We start from the raw sequence: 21,414 nt of genomic DNA, 5'->3' as shown, positions 1-21,414 counted from the left end.
TAATTCACAAGAAATATTTTCTAATAAAATTTTTATAAATTATTGGATATAATTTAAATTTATTTAATGTTATTAAAAAATAATTTTAGTGGCAATAAATTTTATCATTAAAAGTAATTATGTAAATTATATTTTATAAGAATATTTTTGATAGTGACAAAAGTAATTATATAAATTATTTTTTATAGAAATAATTTTGGTGGGAACAAAATGTAGCTGTGAAAAGTAATCATATGAGTTATTTTTATTTTTTAAATTATTTTTTATAAAAAATACTTTTGTTGGAGACTAACTGCCATAACTAAAAATAATTACATAAATTATTTTAAATTTTTAATTATTTTTTACAAATATATTATTTTTAAAAATAATTATATAAATTATTTTTTATTTTTAAATTATTTTTTATAAAAATATGTTTGGTGGCAATGAAGTATCGCTGCTAAAACTAATTAAATAAATTATTTTTATTTTTTATAAAAATTTTTGGTGGTAACTAACTATCGCTATCAAAATTAATTACATAAATTATTTTTAATTTTAATTTTTTAAGTATTTTTTTAAAATAAGTTTTCCAATAGTAAAAGTAATTATATAAATTATTTTAAATTTTTAATTATTTTTTAAAAAATATTTTGTTGTCACTAAATATAATTACAAAATTTTTTAATTATTTTTATAAAAATACTTTTTTGTTACCACCAAAAGTCTTTTTAGTTGTGACAATTAAAAGTCACCTCTAAAAAAGGATCTTTGGTGGTACTTTTTAGCAGTTATACAATGTTATCACCAAAGATTTACTTCTAGCGACGGCTTTTAGCTGACACGGTGAAAAGTAGACCTTTTACGGTGACTTTTTTCATTACCGCTAAAAGTCATCATCAAAAGTCTTTCCATTTTTTTTTATAGTGATAGTTCCAAAAACACATAGTGGCGAGGTTCAGTCTTAACTTTATTAAATAAGAGAGGTTAGAAGATTGAATTTGGGGAGGCTCTCCTCGTGATATTTATCGTAGGAGAATAATCCCATATACTATTGTGAGGAAGCCTTGTCTCCTAACCTTCTCTTAAGAGGAGTCATCCCTTGTGGGGCTTAAGAGGAAATGTGTCCAGCACAGCAAAAGTTTAGAGAGAGAAATCCTTAATAAACTAGGGCTGTTGTAAAGTATCTTATATTTTAAAATAAAAATTTTTTAAAAAATATTTTATAATTTAAGATATAGGTAATACTATTATTGTTGGAAGCATGAAGGGACATCCATATCATCTACCAACATCAATCAATCACTCAACAGTCAATACTATTGAAGTTTGTGATCCATTCATCATTAATTAGGTTGCACCAAATGATTAACATGCCTAGCATTAAGGACATCAAAATTTGCATACTTTCTAATCTAGACTATGAATTAATTTCAATTTTAAAATGGTCAAAATTCCTCTTATAGCATTTAAAAAGAGGTAAAAGAATTGAAGCCTCAAATAAAGATTTTTGGTTAGAATTAAAGATTTTTGGTCTATTTATTTGAAATTCAAATCAACATTTTTATATATTTAATATTAAACATTTTAATAAAAAATTAAGGTGGAAAAAAAAATAAAATGAAGAAATTTTAAGAATGGTCTATTAACTCTAAATATGCTTTCTTTATGTTATTTTTTTTATAATGTTCATTTGAATTTTTTTCTCTATGTTTTTGCTGTAGAAAAAAATTATTTCAATATTAAATGTTTTGATAGAAAATTAAGGTGTGAAAAAAAAATTAAGATGACCAAAATTTAAGAACAAACTATTAGCTCGTGATATGTTTTTATTCTATTATTTTTTGGTGACAATATATTTTTTGAAGTATATAATCTAAACAAAAACATAGTTTTGATCATATTATTCTATCATTATATAATTAGATAATGGATAACAAGAAATCTACTTATTTAAAAAGTAAACTATTAGAAAAGATATTCAAATTTAAGTTTAAATTTAAATTATATTGAGATTATGAATTGACGGCTTGAATTTTAATTTTAATTTATATATGTTAATATTAATGATAATCATTGCTTCAGTTGTTGATTAGTTATTTTGCTTGAATTTTAATTTAATTTAAATTTTATTTGATTGAAATTTCAAATTCAAAATTCCCTCCAACATAAACCTTGATATTGATTATAAATAGAGCAAATTAGATAAATATTCATTCATCGATTCTGATTTTTGTTGTTATATTTTATTTATTTGTGAGGCTATTGTATATTCATATACCTCATCATTATTTTTTTGTCTCTTCAATAATGTACATAAGAATTAATCATTTCCTATTTTGTTAGTTTGGGTTATTCATTTAATTGATATTTGTTTTATTTTGTTGCAGGATAGGAACAATTTATATATTCCCACAAGGTGTGACTAACATATCATGGTTTGAGTAATTTATCTTTAAAATATGACTAAGCAAACTTCATCAAATAATTCAACTTATATAGAATTTTTTACTAATTGTATAGGTTTTATCACCACGCCTCCTTATCTTCTAGAATTCTTATGTCTTTTTATTAGTAGGCCTCTTCATTTTCTTCAATTTTTTTGATATATCTAATTTTATTCCATGGTGACAATTAGGTTAGGCAAAGCAACTAATAAATAACTTTATTTTTGTTTTCCTTTTCTACTTTTGCTATTAAATTTCACTTTTGATGAATTTATAATTTTTTTATTTTAGGATATGTTAATGGACTTTTTTTAATATATACCGAAATCAAAATATATTTAACTTTAATTAATAAATTATTCACTTTTTATTTTTAAATAGAAAAATAATATATTTTCATTAAATTATTTGATTTTAAAATATAATAATATGAAAATATATTTTAAATAGATAATTTTATTACAAATTATTTTGAAGAAATTGATTTTGATATAATTTTTCCTTCAATTTATTTTTATAAAGAAAATTATATGAAATATTATGTATTTTGAAATAAATAATTGCAGTCATTGTAGTATTTATTCATTTTCTTTTTTTTATTTCTTTTTTTCCATCCAAACACAATGATAGATAATTTTTTTTCCAATTTTCTCTTCTTTTTATTTTTTATCTCTCTTTCCTCTCAGCTTTTTTTCTAATCCAAAAGAGGGTAAATTTTCTCTACTCATCATATTAATGGATGAAATGAATCATTAATTAGAGTAAGTTGATGAAGATATAATTCAAATTAATAAATTAAATAAAAATAAATAATAAAAAAGAAAAGACTATAAAAAATTAAGATATATTTTACTCAGATATATTTTTAGAATTTTTTTGGATCCATGATTATATGCTTCAAGCGCCACTTTTTTAATTATGTGTTTCAGAAATTAAGTGGTTGTTGATTTCAAGGTAAGTACGGTTAGTGATATAATTTAAATATGTGAGATTCAAATTCACTCACTTGAATATCATTATGAGGTCCTAATTGTACATCACATATGCTATCAACTTGTTTTTATATAATTTAAAATATTATGATTTGAATTTCAAGTATTTAAATTTAGATGAAATTCAATAAGATCTTATATATTTAATTAGTTGTGCTAAATATAATCAAATTTCAAAATTTGTGTGTGCTATTTGCAAATTTAAAATTGGTAGCTTATTAACTCCAAAACCATATAATAAAAAAATACTTAGAATAATTTTTTAATCAATCATATAATTTCCAAACCAAGTTAAAACTGATTAAATTTTTTATACTTTATACTTTTTATTATACTTATTTAATTTTTTTAATGTTCTTCAATTTTTATTTTTCATTTTATATTTGAAAAATTTTAGCTTGACATTTTTAATAAAAATTTGTGAGTCCTACCTAATTATTCACAAATTTCTTATCTAGCACATATGAATTGAGATATCTAATTTGTTTAAAAAAAGTAACATAAAATTCAATTGGTTGAAAGAAAGTAGAATGAATTTTCATCTATTACTAATTATACTTTTCTATTTTTTTAAAAAAGATATTTCTTTATTCACAATATATAATTTGAAAAGTAACTTAATAAATTATCTATGACTTAATAGTATGGATTGTTATATATTTTTATTTTACTAGTTTTATATTTTTTTTGCTTATTAAGGGCAATTATATTCGAGGTATGGTGGTCAAACACCATTGAGTAGTTCTATTTGAACATTAATATATTTTATGATATTGAGTTATTTTATATAATTATGAAATATTGTAATTTGAATTTTAATTGTTTAGATTTGGATGGATTTTCATAAAATATAATATTTATAATTAAAAGGAAGGAAGTATATTTATTATTGTGAAAAGAACAATGGAGGAGTTTGAGAGAAAATGATAAAGATTAAATGAGATTGGACTTTAAAAATTTAAAGTTACATAAAAATACTAATTGATTTTGTTCATAAGTAACTTCAATTAGTAATTTGGTTTGAATTTGCTACTTGAATTACAAAAATCTTGATTCATTAGTTGTTTTTAATATATTAATTCAAATGAGATAAAACGTAATATAACCATTTAATAAATATCAATATAATACTGACTATTTAAACATCTAAACTATGCAATTAATCAATGGATGATGAACTTGAACTTTTATTCCAATGCCAAAGGAATAAAACAATAAAAAAGGAATTATGTTATTATTCAAGAGAAAGTTTTTAGATTTAAATTTCAAGCATATCTGATAGTTAAGTTAGATTAGCAATCTAAATTTAAAATTTTCTTTAATGTAGGCTATCACTTCATTTCACGATTATGACTTTGATTAACTCTATCATTTATGAGTTTATTGTACATAGGGGTGAGCATCGGTCAGTTCGGTTCGATTCGGTTCGGTCTCAAAATATGCAGAACTGATCGATCGAATAACACTAAAAATGAAAATCGAATCGAATCGAACAAGCCAATCGAACCGAACAAGGACCGAACCGAAATTTGATAATTCGGTTCGGTCAGTTAATTCAGTTTTTCGGTTTGGGCCTATTTTTTAAATATTAAAACAAACAACACTACAAAATTGATCCTTTTTTCTATTCGTTTTTTTCAATATGAGCCCATTCTAATTATACCCATATGACATAAAACCCAAATATTATAAAGGCATGGATAATCAAATAAACAATCATAAATAAATACCAATGATCAAATAATAGCCTCATAATCCAGTCACAATACCTACTGATGAAAGTGACTGATTGAAATGGGGTTTCAAGTGATGTTATTATTTTTTATTCTTTATTAAAATAAAAAATAAAAATAAAAATAAAATAATTTATAAATTAAATATAATTTATAAATTAATAAATTATATGTAATTCGGTCGGTTTGGTCTATTCGATTTTAAATTTTATTAACCGAATCGAACCGATCAACTGAAATATTTAAAATAAAAAAACTGAATCGAACCAAAAAATCAAATAGACCGAATCAAATAGATAAAATTCGATTCGATTCGGTTTGATTTTCGATTTCGGTTCGGTTTTGCTCACCTTTAATTGTACAGATAGGTTTATCATAATTATCTTTCGACCTCATCATGTATTTACATTGCTGATATTATTTAGTCTTTCATTAATTTGTTCACATCAAGTCTACCTCAATATTTCTTCTTCTATTGATTTTTATTTTGCAAAGAAAAATTAGAGATTTATTATCAAATAATAATTATATTGTCTAGTGAGGAAGTTGTATACTTAAACTTAGATAGTGTTGTGAAAAATGATGGGGAACATGTATTTACTTGATGACCTGTACTCTATAAATTTTTTAAATTCAATTTCAATATTAAGCCTCCTAAATCATAAATAAGGCTAAAAGTAGGTACTCTAATTATTTAATGCAGGATATTGATAAATCTATAGAATCGTGTAATAATATACATCTCATACATACACGAACTAAAAAATATGTTATTAAGATCTAAGAAATGTTTAGATCAAATGTAGGGATGAGTGTGCGTGTGTGCGTGCATGCTTGCGTGTGACACACTATTATGTGTCCATCTAATTCTAGGTTGCCATTTACTATGATAATGTGTCAATTTCCCATAATGTTGGCCTTTATTATGATTATTAATAAGATTGAGGGACAGAGCCAACATTATGTTGGTTTATACTTTCCTTGTCATGTTCTTATCCATGTCCATAGTTATACATTTTTGTTTCTCATGTTCGAAGTAAGGAGGTTTTAAAAAATATTAGTTCTAGATAAGGATGGTTGCTTCACATTAGAACTTATAATGTATTTTATATAAAAGTCTTCAATAATTTAATTTAAATAATTATGAATTTTTGTTAATCTATTTCTCACTGCATCCATTTACACCATAGGCATTTATTTTCCTACCATTTGTTTTACTCTATATGCATATTTGATGTTATGACAATAATTACACAGCTCCATTGCATATATATTATATGATGATATGGAAAATGTGTCTATTATGAAATATTCTTTTAAGAAAAATTTTCCTACAAGATTAACACTTATTTATAAAAATTGTGATATATGACCCATGCATCGCGCGAGTATTTTACTAGTTGTTCTAAAAGACGTGGCTTCAATTAATGAAATGTAATTTGGGCCATTGATGAGTTAAAAAAATTTGGGCTTTCTAATATAAAATGGGGTCATTTGAGAAATCACATTTGTTGCAAAACTAGCCAAAGTATATGACTTCCAAAAAATGAGACAATATCCTTTAATTCAATGAGCACAAAGATAGCTAAGCATGCAAAATATGTCTCTATCTATGAAATTCCCTCAAAAAGTATCTCACCTAAGCAAAAATTTGAATCAGTCTGGAGTAGATTAGGTGAGCAATGAACTAGAGTTGAGAAAATGAGTTGAGCCCGCAGGCTAACCTGTTTAACTTACAAAATTTAACAGGTTGGGTTGAATAAATTAGCTATTTTTTAAAAATGAGTTGGGCTAGCCTAACACACAAAACTAGTAGGCTAAAATGCGCTAGCCCCACGAGCTAGCATATTTTTTTAAAAATATTTTTTATTTTTTAATCACATTATATTTTTTTATAAATTAATAGTAATGATAACATTCCTCAATATATAATTTATGACTCTCAAATATATTCTTTACATTTAAAATATAATGTAAATCTTTTTTACAATTTGTAAATAAAATTTTTGTTATAGTTTTTAAATGGATGCTTTATTAATTTGTATAGAAATATTTTGAATATATATTATTTATTAATCTCATAAGATCTATTGATTAAAATTATAAATATGAATCCATTAAAAAAATAATATGAGTTTATAACACACTTAAATAAGAAGATGATTAATAATAAAAATATAGTAAAATGAATTTGTTTGGTTAAATTTTATATTTATTTACAAGTTTTTTAATTGAGCATTTTCCTAAAATGTGAAATAAATATATATTTTTATATTACATAAATTTTAAATTATTAAAAAAAATTTGGTAAATATTTGCAGGCCAACAACCAGCTTGTCCAATATTATAATGAACTTAACATGTCCAAACGCTTTATGACATTAGGTGCAAAAACAAAAAAACCACCACAAAGATGTCCTTGTGATGTTCATATCATGGGTTCAACCCGCAGGTGCAAACATTTCAACATTTGTCAAAAAAAAAGAAGAAGAAGAAGAAGAAAAGAAAGTAGAGGTGAATGGTGCTCGGCTACACTGCACTGCGCTGCACACAAATCATTCTTCAAACAAAGAAGTAAAGATTTAGATAAAGATGGAAGTAGTTTTTTTTATAAAAAAGATTATATTAAAAATTGAGAAATATAATTTTTGGTTTTTGAATTTTTTTTCTAAATTATCAACTCAGTTTATGAATTTTGATTCAAAATAACTTAATCTTTATGATTTACTTACTCGAACAACTTAATTTCTATAATTTGTTAATTTAATACAACTTAGACGCTGTAACTTCTTAACACAAAAAATCATAAAAACTGAGTATAATCATGGTTAAAATGGGCTGGATTACTTGGAAGTAATTTTATATAAAGTATCTCAAATTTCAAAATCCAAGTCATGAAAAAAGGTTTAAACTTTAAAGATGTATTCCAACAAGCTCAATCTCTATTGTCAACTTTAATTAGGGGTGAAAATATGTTAGGTTGAGTTAAGTTTTGACCAGATATGCTTGACCTTATGTGGGAGATCAGAGGTCTAACTCTAACCCTAAACTTGTATAAAACATTTTTTTTAAGGTTTAAGCCTAATCTTACCTAAAACTTAGCCTGATCTAACTTGCAAATCTATTTAAAAATGTATTAAAAAGTAACCTTTTTAAATAAACTTATATATTAGTTTTCAATGTCTCAAGTTTCCTTTCGAACTATTAAAGTATGTATTTATGTAATATGATTTAACAATTTCAGTGTATAATAATTAAGATGACCTACTAACTACAATATAACAATAAAGTAATAATATTAAAATCAATATAAGTCTAATTTGATTAAAAATATAACTAAAAATAAAAAAAATAATAGATTGAATAACAATTAAATGGTGAAATTAATATGTATGTAACATATTTAACAATAATATATATATATATATATATGTAAACAGGCTAGCCTGTTATACTTATAGTTTAAGCCTTGTAAAAATAAGCATAACCTATTTAACTAAATAAGTCTAATAAAAAATTTAAATTTGACCTATACCTATTTAGTAAGTAGGTTAGGTTGAACTTGAAATAAACTCGAATGTAAATCATTGCTTTTTAATAGGGCAGGAGCAAAATCAAGATTGAAAGTGAGGGCAGGCCAAATTTAAATGAAGGTTGTTATATATGTTCATAATTTATTTCTTAAATTTTTTTAATATTTAGGAATAAAATTTTTATTAAAATGCTCTTACAATATAATAAAACTAACATATAAAGCATCAATAATCAATCTAATAAGAAAGCTAATATATATGACATAAATAAAAAATTTCACTTTTTAACCAATAAAAATTTAACATTCATCATGCATCAATAATATTCCTTCCATTTAAAAATATAAATCAATTTTAACCTAATTATACTCCCTAATAAATTAGTTAATTATCTTACTAATACCATTTTTTTATATTTGCCTTTAGTTTTCTTACTTAAAAGTAAAAAGTTAAGTGCTTTATTTATTAAAATTTTTTTTAAAAAATTACTAATTACACATTGTAAAGTTAAAAATTTTTTATATTTTTAAATATTTAATTTTTTTAAACATGTATTATATATTTTTAAATAAAAGAAGTACTATACAAATTGAAAAATATAATTGTATGTGTAAGTGAGAGGAGGGGGGAGTAATCTTCCTTCTTTATTTATTTATTTATTTATTAAAGGCCGCCCGTCCCCACTCCCCACGCACAATATGTACGTACATTATATATATATATATATATAAATAAAGGGACGGTGCCGTTGGGCTGGCCCCTCTCAATGCCCCTAGGTCCGCCTTTGTGACAGGTGTCTAGTCTATTTTCACCACTATCTCAGATAGGTGACCCATTGACACATCCGCACAACAATGTCTGGTTGCATCTTTATCAAATGAAGCTAATGTGTGCTTGTTTAAGTAATTAGGAACTTAAACAGTTTAATTTAAAGTCTTATGTTTGAATCTCGAAGTATATAACAACATAACTAAAATTGTAAAGCATGTCTCATTAATAATACTTGCAAAATCCTTTTAAAAAGGATCCCATCTAAACGGGCATTTAAATTAGACTGAAGTGAACTAAGCATGCAATGAACGCTTCAAGATGTCGCGTGTGAGAGGGGGGGGGGGGGAACACTTTACCAAATGAGTTTGGATTCATTGGGAAATGGCAAAAATGAATGTACTGCAATTAATTATAACAACGAATTATGACGTGATTTTAGTCATCTTTGTTCTTGCATTTCCACAAAATTAACGCGACACACTAAATTACCATCAAATTTTTTACCATTAAATCTTAAGCCAAATTAAGGGTTCATTAATCGATTCAGTCATTCGGGTTTCATCTGTGTCCTCTCCCCTGTATTTACACAAAAGCCCTCGCTTGACCTTTATATTTACCATCACTCCCTGATCTCTATCCTTCAAATCGGGGACGAAATTAACGAAAACCAAAAACATTTAAAGAAAACAAACAAGCAAACTTGATTTCCCCGAGACACCCTTAAACAATAAACAGAAACCACAGTTCTGTTCTATTCTATTCGATTCATCCCGCATTTACTCCTGTCCAAGACTCAAATTCAGATTAACTGGCTCTTTTCTGGTTCGGTTCGCATCTTGATCTCCATTATACCCCAACCGGTTCGCCAAGCTGGCCTCCACAGTTTCCCCAGAGAACGCGCTTTCGCTCTCCGAAAATTCCTGAACCGGCTTCCACAGCGCCGACGAATCGACCCAACCCACTCGCGCCTTCGGCTTTATCACCTTCCCACTCCTCTTGAACCGGCCCTTCCCTCTCACCTTACTCAACTCGTCTTTCTCCTGCTCCTTCTCCGTCTCCCCAACCTGCCCCTGATCTCTCGCCACGTGCCGTATATCGCACGCAGCGAAAACACCTAGATCAGCCCCTTGCGAATCCGAAGAAACCGCCACGACGCTGTTGATCTCCGACCCCATCATCACCGCATCCACGGCGGCCTGGCAGCGATCCCACTCCCCATTCCAGAACAAACCCATCGAGCCATACACCGGATTAACAATCCTCCCACAAGACTCATACAGCAACGACTTGAACACAGCTGAATAATAAAGAAAAATTCTCAGAAATGAAAGGTCAGGCAATGGATGTAAGGAAGTTAAGGGCACTGACCTGGGCCGAGGTGAGGCGGGGCGGCGTGGAGGAGGTTGAGGAGGCCGGCGCGGCCGTAGAATTTGGCGAGAAAGAGGGTGGCGTTGGCCTGAGATTCAGGAGAATGGATCCATTGGAGGCAAGGCCGGATGATGCAGGAGTCGGTGCAGCCTTTTCGGAGAATGCGGCAACCGTTGCAGCTGAGTCTCATGGTGGCTTGGGACTGTGGCCTATGAACCTAAGCTACGTTCTGACTGACTTCACTGTTTGTAGTTTCAAGTATTTATTGGGAACACAGTGAGTGAACCTGGCAAAGCTGAATTAAGCCGAAGGAGCTGGGTGGGTGCAGTGGTTTTGCCGATTTGTGGGCTTCCTCAGTCGACTCTGTTTCGCATATGCTCCTTCGTTTTGGCTTGCTCTTGTTTCTTTATTGCCCTCCATGCAATGCAATATTACGCAACACGCCAAGGCCGTCCCAGGGAAGTCTCCAGGGGTAAATAGGTCAATTCGTTACTGTGTGTTTTTTGTTTAAAAAATAATAATAAAGCCTGTCAATGTGTATCACATCATATTAGAATATGAAGATTTATGATTAAGGTAAAAATGAAAAAAGCAGTGGGGGTATATCATATAAATATGGAAAAGGGCAAATGAGAAGAAAATGGGGAGAAAAAGGGGAAAGTTGAACACTTAGCAAATTAATCAATGTGCGCACTGGTCCAAAAAGAAAAAAAAAAAAATCAATGTGCGCATATAATTTAATAATAAAATAATAATGGAAGAAAAAACCGTAACTCCCCAAAACCAAAAACAACAATAACTGTACAAAATCAAGGGCATCTTATATTTCTTTTTGTTTTTTTTTTAAATTGGAAAAAGAGTAAACTAGTCTAGCCCGGTGAATTGTGAAAGATAGAATCCATCACCTTTTTCATACAAGAGTGAATTACTTTGCTACTATACAATGAACCAAGTGGCATCTTGTACTACCAAAAGACAATTTAAAATAAGATTAGGCATATTAATAAAACTCAATAATGATAATTTATAAATTTATTTTGTAAAATAAAAATATAAAATTTCAAAATTACTTTTCATTTAATATAACTTTAAATCTACACATTTATTTATTACATTGCGGTCATTTTAATTCTTTCTTTACTTAAAGGGTAATATTAAAAAATTATCATTAATAAAATTTTATTTTTTTTAAAATTATTTTATATTTTGGAATGATGTAATACATCTAAAGTTGTCTCATGATTTGGAATGAAAAAGTATTTCTTTGCTTTTTCTATTTTGTTTGCTTCCTTTGATCCATACACTTTTTTTCTTGTGGTGCCCATGGTTTTTCCTCTCATATACCGGAAAACTCTAGTGTTTTTTTTTTTTTTTTATGGCCTTGGTTTGAAACTTATGGTTTCCTACTTTCCTCTAGATTCTCAATTCCTAAATTCAGTCTGTCTCTTTCTTCCTGCATCATTTTTCTTTTTCTTGTGCTTTATTGTTGTCATTTCCAGATCAAAAACATCTCTGAGACTGGATTTTGTTGGGCAAAAGGGATAAATTTGGACAAGCCCTTTGAGTTTATACTTAAGTGTAACCAAAATCCAGATCTATATTCAATATTGTATGCGGAAAGGTAATTTAGCAATACAATAGAAGCAATGATTAAAGACAGAAGCAATGATCTCATACAATATCAATGTAAGTTAAGAGTAGGTAGAAATCACCGAACCTCAACAAACATGCCTCAAACCCATTGGGCCTAATTCACTTATGGATATATCATAACATAGAAGTTTAATTGGTTGTCATTTAGGCATAAAGCCCACACACAATTGATCATAGAAGCCCATATATATATATATATATATATATATCTGTTGCTGGTTTGCACTGACTGGACTGAGCTGGGCCGAGCACCAGACCCAATTATCATGCAAGCCTTCAAGTTTCATATTTTCTTTATCATAGGGTCTGGTTGTGGGGGAATTCTATGTCCACGTTCACTGTCAGATAAGAGGTGTGTTTGAATTTCAATTGAATATAATTGATTATGAAAAAAATTAATTAATAAGAAATATTTTGAATATAATTCATTATACTATGAGGTATATAGTTGATTTATAAAATTAATTTTAATCATAATTGAAAAGTAGAATTAAAAAGAAAAATTGAAAAGCAGAATTGAAAATCAAGTAAAATCCTGGTTTTATGAAAACATATCCAAGCATCTCTGTTGCATGTTAAAATCAGTTATTAATCCAAAATCATGTTTTTCAAAAAAATATCCAAACACTCATTAGACATGCCAAAATCCATTATGAACCCAAAATTATAGTTTTTTTAAAAAAATACCCGAACACCCCCATACATGCCAAGTCAATTATGAACCCAAAATTATGATTATTTCATAAGTTACCATCACCTACTTTTCAATTCATACTTTCAATTATACTTTTTCAAAAATCATATTTTAAAAAATCATATTTTTGGGCATATGATTGATTTTGACATATATAGATGTGTTTGGATATTTTAAAGAAAACATGACTTTAGGTTCAACATTGATCTTGGTATGTATAATGGGTGTTTGGATATTTTTAGAAAAATATAATTTTAGGTACATAGTTAATTTTAATATGTAATAAGAGTATTTGGATTTATTTTTGTAAAACCACGATTTTGACCTCTAAAATTGAACAATGACATTATCCAAACAGGCACAAGATCAGACAAATGTTATTATTCAGTTGGACGGATCTGCATTTCAATCATATGACGAATTAAACAACCATCCAATAACAAAAGAGATAAACAAAGGAGCAGGTTGTGATGATGAAAGATATATTATATTGTAACAAAAATATTCCCTCTCATTCTTTTTATAAGGTGTTTGGGATATTTTTTTAATGCAAATTGAGAAAATTTTTTTTTGTTACTTTATTTGTAAAAATATCTCAATTTTCATCAATATTCTTATTAATTAAAAGGATATTGATGTTATTGTGAAAAATGAAGCCAATAAAAACATAACAGACAGGCTTTGTTTTTGGCCAAGCAGACACGCTTTGTTATTTGTGTAAAGTTATCATACTTTATCAAATTTGAAAAACACCATTAAAACTGAGGGATAAATTGCAGTAACATTCATATATAGAGTAAAGAGAGTATTTATTTTAGTTTTATTTATAGAGTATTTCTATAATTTTTGTATTTATTTTATCTTTTTATCTTTATTAAATATTATGAAGGTTATTAAATGTTGGGAGTATTTTATTTTTAAAATATACATATTTTATAAAGGTAAAGTTAGAAATTTATTGAATAAAATTTTCAAGATTTTTCTTAATTATGATAAATTATATTAAAAATAATTTATAAATGGGCCTTATTATAAGATGTTTTTGTAGTAGTGTACTAGTGACGATAGTGATGAAGAAGAGGACATATACAGGCTTTGGTAGGAGGGGAAATGCGTGGATGAGGTGAATGAGAGGAGAAATGATGAAGGAAGAGAGAGAGACAGTCAAAATTGATTCCAAATCCAAAAGAGAAGCAGACAAAGTAGGGGACTGCGAATTGCTGCATAGCTTTTATTAAAATCCTCTACATCACCGCATAATACGTGGCGCTATCCCACATCGATTTCTCTGCTCTCTTCTTCTCTCTGGTCCCTCTTCTTCTTCCTCCTCATATAATTCCCACACATTTCACAAACACAAAAGCCCCTTTAATCGCAGTCACGGCAATGAGTATGCAAAAGGCAACAAAAAGTCATCATTTTTGATCTCTTCAGATCCATCAAGAAGTTTAGACTTTTTAAATGTCGCCAGCTCTGTGATGCAATGTTTGCATTGCATGTCTTCACGCACTATTTCAAGTACCAGACAAAACTCCTCTATAACAAGGTTGCTGCTACCCTATCTGTGTATCCACTAGTTTACACTTACAGCAACAAAAGTCGACCTAACATCCCCGTGGAAATCTGATGAACCGATCAAGTTGAATTATTAAACCAGTTTTTTAACCAGTTTAATAAAATATTTTGTTTACGACCGGTTTAATAACAGTTTTGATCATTAACTTTTAAACCAATACTTTGACCGGTTCAATGACCCAATTTAATTTTCAATACATTGCTATTTATAAGACAGGGAGGTTTTTATATGTATATTTAATATAGGTAAAAGTTGAAATTTTATTATATTTTTAGACATATGCCCTTTGGTTCTTAAGGATACGAATCAACCAATAGTTACTCCCTCCATTTTTATTTATTGCATAAATTATCACTTTTGATTTGTTTTTCTAATAAACAAAATCACATATCTCAATAAGTATTAATTATAAATTTTTTAAATTAACTCTTATAATTTACATTAACGAGAAACAATTAATGCGTATTTATATTGATTAATATATGGTATTTTAATCCAATTTTTTTAGACATAACTTTTTCTTTGAGGATATCTAGTATCTTTAAGTAAAATCCGACGCGAGAGTACCCACAAGACCATAATGTTGATGAATTGAGTGCAGAAGTGCTCAAATCGTTAAATTTGACTAATGTCCGTTAATATTAACCAATAATGATGCATGATTATCTATTAACTTATAAAAGGGGCAATATAACTAAGCTCGACCCTAACAACTTGAGCTTTTGGACTTATTTGAGCTGGCTAAAATACTCAAATTGTAATTAATATTCATTTTATTTTTTATTTTTAGTCAATTTCAATTTTTATCTAATTTTAATTTTATTTTATTAATAATAAAAAAGAATTCAAGTACTTGGGCTAAGCCCATTCTAGTTTGGAATTGGCGTGGATAATTTTCAAGCTTATTCAAGAGACCCAAATAACTCCAAAGTAAAAAAAAAAAAAAATTCTAAAACTCCCAAACCCAGTACTAATGTTTAATCACATCTAATCTTTCTCAATTCGTTAAGATAACTTCATTTTGACTGTGACATTTTGAGAATAGAACTTAATAGATTGTGAAAGGTTGGCAATTTTTATAATATTAATGAGTACCCCTACACTATTATTTACTTTATGATACTAGAAGCACCTGAAGAAAAAACTTATAGGTATTTTTGTAGCTTTTATTTATTTTTTACTAGTCAATATTAATAGACATTAGTCAAATTTAATGGTTTAGACACTTTTGCATCCACTTTATTAACATTATGAACACTCTTGCATCATCTTTCACTTAAAGATATTGAGTACCTGTGGAAAAAAATTTATGGCTTTACCTAATTATTATAGCTAACTTATTTTCTTAAACTATAATGTGATACATTTTTTTCTTTTATATATAAAAACAGAAGGAGTATATCCTTAAAATTGTAAAATATATATATAACTTTCCAATTGTTCACTTTGTTGGCAATTAATAGCCATATTAAATTTTGGCTAAAGTATAGTTTTAGTCATCTAACTTTATATAAGGTTTTAATTTAGTCTTTTAATTTTATAAAATATATCTAAAATATATATTTTTAATCCTTTAACCCTAACATCATTAATTTTAAATGATTATTTTTTATCTCAATCATTATTATTTTTAAAAAATTAAAATTAATATGTTAACATTTAAAAATATTTTGTTAATATTTAAAAGTTTAATATAAAAATTTCTTGGGATAAAACTAACAATATTAGATTTAAAAGACTAAAGAGACGTTTCATAATATCAAAAGATTAAAACGAAACATTGTATAAAGTTAATAGATTATATGTATACTTTAACTTTAAATTGTTGTCTAAGAATTCAAATCATAATAAATAAACAAGGGATAAAATTGGAGGAAAAAACAATTAATTACTCACACTTTGCCTTATATTAAGGATCAAATAAGCTTTTAAAATTTATACTCCCTCCGTCCCAAATCATAGGGTACTTTTAAAGGAGTTTCTCCATCTCAAAATATAAGACACTTTAAATAGATTAACATTTCATTAAATGTATCGATTATAACATTATCATTTCTCTCTCTATAATTAATTTTCATCACTTCTCTTTTTAATATATTAAATTATGAGTATTCTGGAAAGTTCATATTTTTGTTTTGGAAAGATAATATTGTTAAGTGTATTTAATGAGATTTATTAGTATATGAGATTTTATTTAAAAATATTTTATAATTTGAGACGGAGGGAGTATTATATATTAAGAACTGGATCGGAGGGAGTAGTTAATGAATTTTAAATTTTTATAATTTCAATAAAACATGTTGAATGTAATTTAATTTATAAAGACAACCAGATAGAATATGCCAATTTTTTTACCCTCGTCATGTTTCATTTGAAAAGAAACTATTCATATGATGACCACAAATTTCATTAATTTGGATCATTAATAAGAGTCTTTGGTAATAGAACTTGCGGTCTAATCTGCCGTACAAGGAATAATGAATTCATTTTTCTTGCTCCAGGTCATATATACTTTTTGAATTTTTTTTGGGACAAGACTGCATATAATTGTTGATTAGATTCTTTAATTTAATTGATTATATGTGCATTTTAACACAAAACAGTTGTCATCAATAATTCAAGATGACAAGATGCTCGTGAATAATGACTTATTAATTAGATAATATTGTTCGCTGGCATAGCGTTAATCGTCCTTTCATTTTCATTATTCTATCCAAAACACTAGCAATTTCCCTCCAAACTTTTATTATACCAGCCCTCTCACCCAAAAAAGTACAAAGTTTTTACTATGGTGTTAGATGTGTAACATAAAAACATATCTAAGGCGTTACGTACGTTGAAGCATGTAAAGAATTCTACTTGTCTATTTGATTATGGAATAGAGTTGGGATTTGGAAGTAGCTCCTAGTCCTAAGATTTGTCATTTCATTTGGAGGGTGTTGAATGATGTTATTGCTAAAAAAGTTGCCCCATCCAAAAGCAAGTGTGCTGCTGATTCCTTATGCCCAATCTGTTTGAATGAGGAGGAGACAACTTAACTTTTGCTTTTCCACTGTCCTTAGGTAAGATCTTGTTGGTTTGGTTGTAGTTTAGGAATATTGATATCTAATATTAATATTCCTACAGTCTCTGCTTGGCTAATTGATATTTTTTGTGATAATAATGCAATTGGGGCTTTTGAAACGGCACTTGTTGCTTCCATTTGTTGGGAAATTTGAAAAAGTAGGTGTGGTTGGGTATTTAATGGGGGAAGTGTGAATGCTGAGAAAGTTATTTTTAATGCCTTTAGGATTGTGATTGAATGTAAAAATTTGCAGTTCCATCATAAATTGAAGAAATACAATGCGCTTATGGACTCACTTGATAGAAGTTTGTCTTGGAGGAGACATTTATCAAGGGGAGTTAAGATTAATGTTGATAGCTCGTTTAATAGTGTCTTGAAGTCTTTTGGTATTGGTCTTATTTGCAAAGTTGAATTTGGGAATTTCTTGGGTGGTTGTGGGAAGAATATTATTGCCAATTCTACTCTCATATGGTTGAATGCTTGACTGTTATGAAGGTTTGAGGGTGGCTTAGTGATATTCTAGTTAGATGGTCCCTGTGGAAATGTTATGAGGTAAACTTGATTTTGATTATGATTAAAAATGTTTGAGAATTGTGTAGGATATTCTTGTAGCGAAAGAATTGTGCAATTATGCTTGTTTTTTCTTGGTGGCTTGCTAAGGTAATGAAGCTGCCAACTTTTTAACATTAATGAGCTTTAAGAAGATGTGTCCGATAGAATAGTTCTTTATAGCTACATCTTTATTCGGGTTGTTACTTGCTAATTTGGAAGCTACTAATTGTCCTAATTAATTTTTCTTTTGTTACTAGTTCCTTTCAGAATGAAGAGGGCATTAATTAATATGTTGTTTTGGTTTTACACTTGGACTATATTGATACTATTTCTGGGTTGTTGTTTTGCTTTTATTTTGTTTTATGAGTTGTGTGTTACGTTGTATCTTATGTTTCTTTTTTAATAATGCTTTTTGGCTTTGGCTATTACTAATTGTAATATTTTTTTTCGTGGTTAATAAAATTGGCTTTTTTGTGACAAAAAATGTTTATTTGATTATCAAATCTCCACTCCATCCGTAAAATCTATTTGATTATCACATCGCTAGATTGCTTGCGTTAGAGTTGTAACATGTGAAAACGCATGCATTTAAACATTCATAGTCCCGTTATATAATAAATACAATCAATCTCGGTATAACATACTAAAAATTAAATTATGCGTCTGATTATATTTTATGTTATGTTTATCCAATGTAGGTATATAAATCGAAGATACACAAACTAGAAGGCGTGTTCAAAATTCAAATATTAATCGAGAAGGGGAATGGTCCCGACATACACATTCTAACACAGCATTTACAAATTACCTTGGTTAGTGTAAAGACACATGAAAATCCGTCATTCCATTACATTCAGGTAAGTTAATTATTTGTAAAAAAATATGTGCTGGTTTTAAAATACCTCACCCAATTAGAGTTTCTCTAATGTAACTCACGTGAGAATATTTGCGCATTCAATAGGGGATAATATGGACAAAAAGAAAATATAAATATTACTGTCAACTTGTTTAACTGAAATTAAGAAAATCTTAAACCTTATTAAATTTATTTAAAAAACTTTATCCCTATTAAATATCCATACTTTAAAATAAAATAATCTAATATTTAATAATTTTTTTTAACATTAAGCAAGAGCAAAAAAGATAAAGATAGACATAAAAATTAAAGATATGCTTTACAAATAAAATCAAAATAAATAATTCTTCTATCCTATAAAAAGGATTAGAGGAGTAAAAGAGATTGAGATCCTACTTACGTTCATGACTAAAACAAATTTTCCAACCAACTCTCATATTTAAGACTGAAATGAATTTTAATTTTTGCCCCAACCAAGTTACTCTACCAAATAAAGTGACCAGAAATGAGGTTATGGGCTAAAAGAACAAAGTCAATGAAATCAACGGCTAAGATTTGGTGGACAATATTAGTTAGACGATGAGATTCCAATAGTCAGGTCTTTGTCAAATAATTTGAAGGGAAAAGAAGCGCAGAAAAATATGGAGAATCTCCAATATTTTCTGCAACAATGATGATGGATAATGGATTGTGGAACAAAATTTGAGAGAATTGTTAGAACGTATAGAATGAATCAGCACAGTAGAATACTTACCAGTGTCCCCAGTTACTAGCAAATGCATATATACATACATACATATACATACATACATATATATACATATATATATAGAAGATCATGCATCATCATCATCAGTATAACTTTCACTTCCCAGAAATAGAGACAGTGCACGGAAGCTTCAACAAAGTCTGAGAATAAACATTTAATCTTTTATTCTGGCAAAAAAAAAAAATTTAATCTTTTACCACCTTTGATGATATCAAGTTTCAACTATTCATCAAACACCTTGGCCAGCAGTGAGAGAACTAAGCTAGCCAAGTATATATATAATAATTCCTGCATTGGGAAAACAACTAGGGAGAAAAATAATTGCTCTCATATATTCAACAATATTTCTGCCATTCTTGTCCTTCCCCTTCTCGATCGGTTCTAGGAGTCAAAAGCTAGTAATTTACAAAAAGTACATGAGTTTAATTTGTTGCACAGTTTCTCTAATTGCTCAGAGATTCTGGGCACCCTGCGACACTGAATCTAAAACTCAACCTCTCTCATGAGCTTCTGTACACAAGCTAACATATTGAAAATGAAGATGATGATGATCTATTTCTGAATCCTCCACTGATGAAAAGGAAGATATTTTTTCCACATGTACCAAAATACCCCCGGTTTTCCCTCATAATCTGCGATAACCAGACATGTTTCTTGGGAGAAAATGATGAGAAAAACGAAGGTATTTTGGATGAGCTTCGTGAAATTACAAAACCAAAAATTGAAAGATAGGTTAAAGAAAAATCAAGAGAGAGGGAAGATGGGAATTCTACTTGTGAAATTAATTGTGGAGGGGATCTGGGCAACTGGGAATTCTTCTTTTACTCTCTTCGAAGCCGTTTGGAGTAGTTTTAATGGCAGGAGGGGCAGAAGCTCTTCTTCCACTCAAATACTTGTGAACCAGATCCTGCTTGCTCTTGTTATCCAAGACGCCATAGCTAAGCTTCTCTTTTGTCGGCACTGTGGAAGAAGAAGACGGAGACGAAGATATTGGAATGGCCTCAACCCGACACGAGTGGGAGCAAACCCACACGAAGAGCACGGAGATTACCAGAAGGCCCACCACGAAAAGGAACGAGATTCTCCTGACGCCGGCGAACCACATGGCGGCCGGAGAAACACCCACATAAATTATTTCGACCTCTTTTTCTCTCTCTACCATGATAGATCCCTCTCTCTCTCTCTCTCTCTCTGTGCGCGAACTAAGAAGAAGTATGTGAATTCTTTGAGATTGGGATGAAGAGAGGAAAGAGCGAGGGAGAGAATTGATGGCTCAGCTCTTAACTTTAGAGAGACTGAGAGATTAAAGATGGAGGCTCATGTCATGGCCATAGACACCTCCACCGACCCCATCCACAGTGGCCCCACGTGCATGTAGAAATGAATCCCTTTTGTTCGGTAATAATAATTTTACAGGGAAAACA

General features: G+C 28.5%; 2 protein-coding genes across 2 annotated transcripts; both read right to left on the bottom strand.

Annotated features, from left to right (window-relative positions):
• Positions 1 to 9,958: 9,958 nt before the first annotated feature.
• On the bottom strand, positions 9,959 to 11,247 carry LOC129310290 (LOB domain-containing protein 40-like). The gene is made up of 2 exons (XM_054952102.1): positions 10,827 to 11,247; positions 9,959 to 10,755 (listed from the first exon to the last, which is right to left on the bottom strand). Exons 1-2 carry the CDS (start codon positions 11,014 to 11,016, stop codon positions 10,235 to 10,237), a joined length of 711 nt encoding a protein of 236 aa, XP_054808077.1. The 5' UTR covers positions 11,017 to 11,247; the 3' UTR covers positions 9,959 to 10,234.
• Positions 11,248 to 20,771: 9,524 nt separating this feature from the next.
• On the bottom strand, positions 20,772 to 21,152 carry LOC129310818 (CLAVATA3/ESR (CLE)-related protein 43-like). The gene has a single exon (XM_054952732.1). It carries the CDS (start codon positions 21,150 to 21,152, stop codon positions 20,772 to 20,774), a length of 381 nt encoding a protein of 126 aa, XP_054808707.1.
• Positions 21,153 to 21,414: the final 262 nt, after the last annotated feature.

The sequence above is a fragment of the Prosopis cineraria genome, unplaced genomic scaffold, assembly GCF_029017545.1.
Source record: "Prosopis cineraria cultivar Desert tree isolate PC_DT_omini unplaced genomic scaffold, ASM2901754v1 PC5, whole genome shotgun sequence".
NCBI classification, from domain to species: Eukaryota; Viridiplantae; Streptophyta; class Magnoliopsida; order Fabales; family Fabaceae; genus Prosopis; species Prosopis cineraria.
The sequence above is the reverse complement of the archived record's forward strand: the minus strand, read 5'-3'. Positions and strand labels throughout refer to the sequence as shown.